The sequence below is a fragment of the Lontra canadensis genome, unplaced genomic scaffold (assembly GCF_010015895.1).
Source record: "Lontra canadensis isolate GAN:19392208 unplaced genomic scaffold, GSC_riverotter_1.0 scaffold28, whole genome shotgun sequence".
Lineage (NCBI taxonomy): Eukaryota > Metazoa > Chordata > Mammalia > Carnivora > Mustelidae > Lontra > Lontra canadensis.
The window spans coordinates 12,565,450-12,574,788 of NW_022631022.1; the positions used below are offsets into that span (position 1 = coordinate 12,565,450).

The window sequence follows — 9,339 nt, forward strand, 5'->3', positions numbered from 1 at the left end:
AGAGAAGTAGATTCTGGGCAGATTACAGGTAGTAGTTTTGGTAGTTAATCAGAGGTCCAGATCTTCAACACTTTGAGGTTCCTATATAACATTGGCATTTTCCTTTCTATTTATTTTCAAGAAATTTTAGATAATGATGGGCCATTATTGTTTGAAAGTGTATTGTTTGAAAGTATATTCATACTTTCAAAAATAATTGTGTTGTTTCTAATTTAAGAACAAGATCATTGGTCACACTGATTACCATAAGTAGTTAAAACATTTCTTTTTTTTTTTCAGCTGCCATGAACATGGTATTCCTTTTATAATCAGAGGAATATTTATTAAATAAAGGGTCATGATGGTGTGTTTGAAAGAATGAATAAAGATAAGGTTTACTTAATTAGTAATTGATCTTTTTATAGGGGCAATAACCATGGCTCTGTTAGAAAACCTGGTGGCAGGAAACGTGTACATTGTCAAGATATCTGCATCCAATGAGGTGGGAGAAGGACCCTTTTCAAATTCTGTGGAGCTGGCAGTCCTTCCAAAGGAAACCTCTGAATCTAATCAGAGGCCCAAGCGTTTGGATTCAGCTGATGCCAAAGGTCTGTATGCCGTCCTCACTAATCTTTCTTAGATCAGTGTTCCTTCCGCTCTCCTGCACTGTACTGCTTCTCTCCCCACGGCAGGCACATCCGTGCACTTGGTTTCTTGAATTGTCGCCAGCGGTGCTGTCCGGATGCTGTGGGGCTGCAGGCTGTTCCTGGCACTTTACAGGGAAACAGACTTACCTCCGAATCAGCTCCGTTTCAGACCACTGTGTCCCAGTTACTCCTCTTCCCAGACAGAGGAGCCACAGGGTCCAAAAACTGACGGCAGGAGGCTTCCAGGGAGGTTCCATGGAAATAAACAGCCGTGCTGGTTGTGGTGTTCAAACAGAGAGCATGGTTTTCATTAAGAGTTGTTACCACAGAAAAACAGCCTTTCTGGAGAGAAAGTTCTCTGTCCAAAGAGCAGCTGGAAGTAGTGTCTTTAAAGAGCCACCCTCATTCCAGGGCAACTGTCCTGTCCCGAAGGAAGCCAGGACCCACCCCTGTGGTACAGGTCAAGACCCCTTCCTTTCCTTCTCTTCAGGGGGAGGTCCCTGGGAGCTTTAAATGGAGGAATTGCCAGCTGAACTCAACAGGATTAAGGGCTTATAGCTCCTCAGAGGATAGTCATTCAGTGCCTCGGTGCGTGTGCGTGTGTGTGTATGTGTGTGTGTAGGGGGTGTTGAGAGAAGAGAGAAACAGGTAAGGAGAAAGAAAGAGAAAGGCAAGGCAGACAGGTTTAAGCATTGCAGTGAGGTAGCAGTGGCAGCTCCCTTATCGTGGGAAAAGGAGAGCAAGGCTCATAGTCACTTCTCAAATACCTGCTGCTCAGAGTGTCCAGGGACGAGCAGCATGAGTATTACCCAAGAGCTTGTTAGATGTGCAAAATCATAGGCTCCACCCCAGACATAGTGAATCAGAATCTGTTTTTTAACAGATCCCCTAGTGGTCATGTGCACATTAAAGTTAGAGGAGCACTGCTGTGTAAATGCAGATACGTACACAGGAAACTCATCTTTAATATGCAGATCTGCTTTTAAGGTAGCATGACATGAAAGCTGCCCTTTGGTTCAAGGAACATCTGTACTTTGTGCCTTTTAGCATTAAAAGTTATTAACTGATGTTCATGTTTAATACAATAATATGGTATTTAGAACTCATATTTGGAATCTTCAATATGGGAATATAACTGATCTTTGAGATCACTGATAAAAAGAGTAATATGTGTCTTTTCTGCTTAGACACAGATACAGTAAAAAATTCTCCCAGGAGAGGTAGAAAAATTATAGAAAAGCAAACAGCTATCTGAGACTTAAATGGGATCATTTATTTTTGTGATTGATACTGAGTTAATGTGTTTCTGTTTCTAGTTTATTCAGGCTACTACCATCTGGACCAAAAATCAATGACTGGCATTGCTGTAGGCGTTGGCATAGCCTTGACCTGCATCCTCATCTGTGTTCTCATCCTGATATACCGAAGTAAAGCCAGGTGTGTTTCCATTGCTAGCCATGCTGAGGTGGTTAAAAAAACATTTAAATTACAGTAACTATGAGAAGCAAATTGAAATCAAGTGCCTTCTAGAATAACTGGGATTTTCCATTTTAAAATAATGTTACTTGAGTTCTTAATTGCTATAGAGATGTGCTCACTTTTCCATTTGAAAAAATTACTGTGCCAATAAGATGTTCTTAAATGAGGCTCTAGTTTCTTCATTTCCTTTTTATTTTGAGAAGTACAAAGTATATCCTTTGGTTTCTTTCTTAAAATGGCACACTTAGTCTGATGCTTATGCTGATTGAGGAGATTTCTTACTGTCTGGAATATTTTCATATCTAAGCAGCCTTCCGTTGAGAGCTCCTCCCTTATTTCCATAGGACATATGTTTGGGATTCTCCAGACATGGGGTTAAAATAAATGTGATAACTAGGGATTTGTCCTCTGGAAACTCTGTTAAGCGGTCTCATTTGTAGTTTGACTTCAGCTAAATTCTCAGCATTCAGTAAGTTTGTCTAATTCTAACCTTTTATATTTTGGCTCTTGCTTTCATTTATTTTAAGGTTGTTTACTGTATTTAATACAAGGTCAGAAACACACTATTTTCAGATAATCCTTATCACTAGACTCCCTGCATTAGTATTGACTATTGAGATTTATTCTTTCTGTATGGTACTTGTGTATAAAAACATACTCAGGAAACATACTATGTTAAAGAATTCTAACATCTTTTTGTATATTTAACTGGCTTAGTTTTGCTGTACAAGTTTCTCACTTGAAGAATATTTTTATAAAATCTTTCTGTACAAATAAAATATTTATGTACATTGTTCTAGTGTTTAAATCTTGCAGAAGTGCTACTGTAAATTTGCCATCATTAACTGGTAAGTGAGTTGTTATGTTAGTGTGACATTCAGGCAGACTTGAGAGAGAACACGTAAATCTTAAAATTATAATTTCTGTGTAAATGTGAAATAAATAACAGTAATAATTAATAGTACTTTGTAAATATTAAGGTTTTTAGTAAGTGTAAAAAATAATTTTCTGTCCGCAAATATTGGGGCTAAAAGAAAGACGTTTCCTCAAATCATAAAAGTTTGCGGGAGTGAGTTTGAGGTAAAAATCTAATACTCAGTTTCTAAAGGTATTTGAGAAATAAGTATTGAAGAACTTCACTGTTGGTAAAGTCGTGATTATAGGCCAAATTTGGTACATTTGTCCAGATCTCCTATAAAATTGGAAGATTTCCTTTGCTTGCAATATTTCAGGAAATCATCTGCTTCCAAGACGGCACAGAATGGAACTCAGCCGTCCTCTCGCACCAGTACCTCCCTAGCCGGTGGAAGTGAAGCTGGAAAGAACCTGGGGGGAGTTGTAGAAAATGAAGAATCCTTAATGCCAATGATAATGCCAAACAGCTTCATTGATGCAAAGGTACTCTGAGCTGAGATACTGATCTGCTGTGTAATCCTTCCCTCCGTTCATCTTCCCTTGATATGTGAGATTTGCTTACTAAAAAATCGTATGTTGAACATATTACATCCATATTCTACTTGAGGAAATACAAAACAGTTTCACCCAGATCCTTCCTTACATAAAATATATGGGGAGAAAAAGATAGGGATGGATAAAAGATAGAGAAATAAAAGCTTAAAGAGATAGAGGGAAAAAATGAAAAAATAGCATAAATGCAATTAGATAGGATTATGTAGAGCTAACATGTTTTAGAAAAGGACAGAGGGTCATTAGTCTATATTTACTACAATTTAGATTGCCCTGTATTTACTCAGTGGGCAATTTTTTTATTAATCCATTTTCATACTTCATTTGATTTTTTTTAACTGCCGTGGACATTAGAACATTCCAGGTATAAACTATATTTTTAAAAATATAGTCTATCTAAATAGATGTTTCAAGATCCTTCCTTTTATGGCCTGAGGAAGTTGGATACAAGAAAGAAGTGTAATTGGATGATGTTACTTCATGTCCTACTATATGTAATAATAGTACAGAGATAAGCATTAGGAACACCAAATGAAAATTATTTTTGGTCACATTGCAACATTAGATAGTGTGCATTATTATAATAGCTCTTGCAACCAATGTGGTATAAATGAGGTATCCACAAACTATAGCCCATCCCAGGCCAGCCCATAGCCTGTTTTTATATGAGCTAAGAATATTTCTCACCTTTTTAAAGGGTACTTTGAAGGACAAAAATAAAAGAGAAAATGAGATGTAGGCCATATGAGGCCTGCAAAATCTAAAATATTTACTATCTAGCCCTTTACAGAGGAAGCTTGACAAATCCTGGTCTAAATTCTTCCTCTCCAACCCTTCCCTAAAATTTAGAATAACAGAAATACAACAAAATTTCAGGCAATTTTGGTACTAAATTTTTTTAAAAAATTTATTTGTCCAAGAGAGCTAGCTCAAGCAGGGGGAGCAGTAGGCAGAGGGAGAAGCGGCTCTCCCTGCTGAGCACGAAGTCTGATGGAGGGATTGGTCCCAGGACTCTGGGATTATGACCTGAGTTGAAGACAGATGCTTAACCGATTGAGGCACCCAGTTGCCCCTGCTATTAAATTTAATATAGTTATATTTAACAAGTGCAAGCTACTCAAATCTAGTACAGTGTAATATACTATATATATTATGATTAAATAATAATGACTTGGGGCACTTGGGTGGCTCAGTGGGTTAAGCCTCTGCCTTCGGCTCAGGTCATGATCTCAGGGTCCTGGGATCGAGCCCCGCATCGGGCTCTCTGCTCAGCAGGGAGCCTGCTTCCTCCTCTCTCTCTGCCTGCCTCTTTGCCTACTTGTGATCTCTATCAAATAAATAAATAAAATCTTTAAAAATAATAATAATAATGATTTGATTTTTGTTACTCCTGTTGTCTTTATTGTTTGCAACTTGATTTAGCTTTTATTTTCTGATACCAATGTAAGCCATTCCACTTATTTCCAGTTAATTTAGAACACTGGAACCTAAAACTTCCAGATAAGCATAAAAACTACTAAAGCACATTGGGTTCTCTTTTTACTACCTTGGAACTACCTTGGGCATGAGAAAGGATTCGGAGAAGCAGCATGGGGAGGAGGACATGGGGAAAAAAGAGAGAGAATCTTAAGTGAAAAGAGACCTTTTTGGAGTGGGGATCTGTATTAAGCAGATAAGTCAGGTCTCTCTGTTTCCTTGGCTCAGCCTAAGAGCTGATCCTCCATTTATTGCCATTTTGTTGAGCACGTGCAGGCCCACGGTTTTTTCTTCCCAACCGCTTCCCAAAACTTCCCGTTTTTCAGATATGTTGAAAGAGTGATGTAATGTATGCACAAATAATTGTAAATGCCTTGTCATACATATTCCTATGTATTTTTGTTTGCTGTAACATTTGGAAATAGTTTTTGGAATTATTACACTTCATCCCAAATACTTCAGCATATAGATCTCTGAAGATTAAATCTATTATATCTTTTTGATCACTGACAAATACCCTGAATTTGTGGGGGTACTGCTTGTGTAAAAGAAGAAATAGTAATGTCCCTGATGGCTTTTTAACATTTAAAAATTTTGTATACTATGTATAATAAACTGAAATCTGTAGTATTTCTATTTTCTCATTTTATTTCTCCAGGGAGGAACTGACCTGATAATTAATAGCTATGGTCCTATAATTAAAAACAACTCTAAGAAAAAATGGCTATTTTTCCAAGATTCTAAGAAGATAAAAGTTGACCAGGTAACCCAACTTAATGAGAAAAATTTTTGGCAGCTCATGGTATCATGAAATGATAATTAAAAAGAGAGGAAAGTGTAAATGAAGGCCTTAATTTTCATGTTCTGTCTGGATATGATTTTATTAATTTGGGGCATAACTCAGTGGAAAGCCATGATGCATGATCACTGAAGTGGTAGTTGGAAAGTAATCAGAGCTGTGGTTTTCAGCAGGGAATGGGTGGCAGTGGAGGAAGGGATATGGCAGGAGTAAGCATCAAAAAATCACTGAAGAAGCCTTTGGACACTTCACTTGCCCCAGTAATTCTGATGTGTTACCACTCGGGTAGGGAACTACTGACCTAGATCATCTCTTCCTGATGATGACCTTTCACCCATGTCCTTGAACAGATGACTATCTCAGAATCTATAGGCTATGTAAAACCTTATGTATTATTTTTCCCAGAGCACCCTGCCATCACTAACAGTGTTTTATGTGTTTTTGCCTAGCCTCAAAGAAGATTTACTCAAGCAGTGTGCTTTTACCAGCCAGGCACCACTGTGTTGATCAGTGATGAAGACTCCCCCAGCTCCCCGGGTCAGACCGCCAGCTTCCCAAGACCCTTTGGTGTTGTTGCCGCTGAGACAGAGCACTCCGCAAACAGCGAAGGCAGCCATGAGACTGGGGATTCTGGAAGGTTCTCCCATGAGTCCAATGATGAGATCCACCTGTCCTCAGTCATCAGCACCACGCCCCTGACCTCCAGTTCCTTCACCGGCAGTGATTCAGGTGGGGATGGCTCTGTGAGGAAGTGTGAAGACCCAGCCACACCGCCAGATGCCGAGCAGACGACTTCTTCGGGTCTGCAGCCGCTGTCTGCCATGCTGCGCTTTGACAAAAATGATTTTCCAATCTAGACAGCCATGTTCAGGTATTCTCACCTCTAAGTCTGTTCGAAGGACAAGGAACAGGGAGCCAAAGCCTTTTGTGGAAATCGTGATGTCTTATTGGGTATTTCAGCTTTTTTTAAAATGTGTTTTCATTTTTTTATTTTTAAACACGTATTTTGAATGTTTCGTTGTCAGCAATGTGAAAAGACAGTCTAGATACTTGACTGGATTATAAAATATGTCACTGGAGCAAAGGGAAGACTTTTGAAAACCCCTTTGCTGACTATCTACCTCAGTTTGCCAGATGGCAAACTCCGAAGACAACTTTGTTACCTCGTGTGTTGTGATAGTTGATCTCCGCTCCGTAACCAATGATACTTCCTAGTAGCATTTTGTTTTCATTGCTGTATGTGTAGTGTGTGTGATCAAAGGAGTCATATAGGTATGTGAGTAAGAATGTTTATCTGAAGCTCTGATTTTTTTTTTTTTTTTAAAGAAAACCATGACATCTGCATGGTTTGGAGAATGTCATACCTCTGCTATGAGGACTGTCGAACCACTGAGAAGAGAAAAAGTGGGACTGCTGATTTTAACGAATGACCAAAACAAAGAGTGTCTCTTTTGAGAACTATTCAGTAGCATATAGGGAATACAGTGGCTTCAAGGGCCTTTCTGTTTTGGGCATTAGAGTCTTGAGTGCTTTACCTGCTGTACCCCAAACCTCAGCTGCCTAGAGCCGTGCCTTTTCTACCTTCCCCTTTGCCTGACGGTCGGCCAAAGCCTGCACTGTCTAGTTTGCAAAGCATCCTCACCATTTCCAGAGTTAGTTGCAAAACTCCATTTTTAAAGAGAATTGGTTAGAGTTTTTTGTTTTTTAATCCCACCTTGACTTAAAAAAAAAAAGGGTAAAGAAATTTCATAAAATATTAAGAATAAAGATAAATGCAAGTAGACCATAAAATAAACTAGAGGTTATCATGGTAACAGTGCCTTCCATTATGTATTATGAAATTCTTTGCCTTATACTTTTTAATATTCATGAAATTGTTCAGGACAGGAGTACAGAAAGTTGCCTTAAGAGTTTCTTGGATTTTATCAATAACTATTTTGATGGTATAGTATCTTATCAAAGCGTTTTAGTTTGTTTTTACGCAGGTCTGATTTAGGGATAAGTGTTCAGAGCTCTACCACCTCGTTTGTATTTTCTTGAATTCTTAAAGAGAATGTGGTACTCTATAATCTTCTTTCCGTGTCAATGCTGTGAATGAGGAATGCTAACTCCAGGAGTGAGTTAATCCTCTTGCTGGTTTGAAATCAGCAAACTGTTTACTCAGCCACATAGAATAGACCTTCTTTCAGTCATGAGACAGTTACCTACTAGGTAACCAGCAGTGAAAAAGGAAAAGAATTAAACACATGGTGTAGAGAGGGGCCCTATGTTTTTTGGTATTTCTTCACATTATTTGGAAATGACTTCTGAGCCTTATTTTAAAAGGAATCTTCATGGGTTTCCCCTTGAAACCTTTGGTTTATGGGGTGTGGTGTGGTGGGGTGATGGTGAGGAAGTAAGAATGTAAATGGCATTCTAAAATCAAAAGAATGTTCCTGGGTATTAGTCCCACCTCTGTCATTGCCTATCCCCGTGTCTGATGATGCCTGTCTTATTGTTTCTTAATCTGTAGTTTTGTGCCAAACTGGATGTGTTCAGAAACAGACCAACATTAAGTGCCAGCAACCACTTGTGAACTAAATTCAAAGTCACCCTTTAGTTATCTAAGTATGGGCTTCATGGTAAAACAAAAAAAGCAGAGCTTTAGGTGAACAATCTGAGGCAAGGAAAAATGCTGCTCCTGCCTTTATAGCTCCTGTTTTATACTACCTCCTTTTAAAGTTATTCTAGTGTTATTTTTTTTCCTGTACTCAGGGAACATTTTGTTACTTTTAAGCTGCCTCATGTGAGCATGGGCAAACTGACAGGGTATGGTGTCTTTTGGTTCGTAAGTAGTTTTGTGGGGCCAACTTTTATCAGCATACAAAATTAAGGAATACAAGGAGTTTGTTTTATTTTTTAAACTTTCATTAAAAGGCAGATAAAATCTAAAGTTGAAACATCATCCATCATGGTTATGGAAGATGTGTCCAGGACTGCATGAATTTTAATCATTTTAAAAGCCTAAAAAGATGATCTGAAAGTCCTTGAGGAAAGTATTTTGTTTGTTTGTTTCCTTTTTCTTTTTCTTTCTTTCTTTTTTTTTTTTTATAAATAGGCCCATAGTTATTATAGATCTTTAGGCTATAACTGTTTGCTAATTATTTACCAGTACATTTTTACTTTTTCATCTTTTCATTTTGTTCTTATACAGATTTTTTTCATAATAATCCTGTTACCAAAGAAATTTCAGCAGAAAGTAAAAATTTGACTCTAATTTCCCCCCAAAATTGAATTAACTAGAAACATCTATAGGTCTGAAGCTTATATAAGTAGTTACTAACCCAAAATAATAGGGTTTATATTGATTGTTATAGTTAAATAGACTAGTAATTTCAACTACCTTATTGTTACCAGAGCATTTAAAATGATTTCTTTACCAGCAGATAGTTCCAAAGAATTTCAAGTGTAATTTTTTTTTCTTCAGCAAGTAAATTCTCATATACAGTATTA

General features: G+C 37.8%; 1 protein-coding gene across 1 annotated transcript in view; it reads left to right on the forward strand.

The window, feature by feature from the left end:
* PRTG (protogenin) overlaps positions 1 to 6,704 on the forward strand; it is a 113,053-nt gene extending 106,349 nt beyond the window's left edge. The window contains exons 16-20 of the mRNA XM_032865162.1: positions 405 to 587; positions 1,943 to 2,063; positions 3,338 to 3,503; positions 5,707 to 5,811; positions 6,297 to 6,704. Of these exons, the coding sequence (XP_032721053.1) occupies positions 405 to 587; positions 1,943 to 2,063; positions 3,338 to 3,503; positions 5,707 to 5,811; positions 6,297 to 6,704 (983 nt within the window). The remainder of the gene's footprint in view (positions 1 to 404; positions 588 to 1,942; positions 2,064 to 3,337; positions 3,504 to 5,706; positions 5,812 to 6,296) is intronic.
* The last annotated feature ends 2,635 nt before the right edge of the window (positions 6,705 to 9,339 follow it).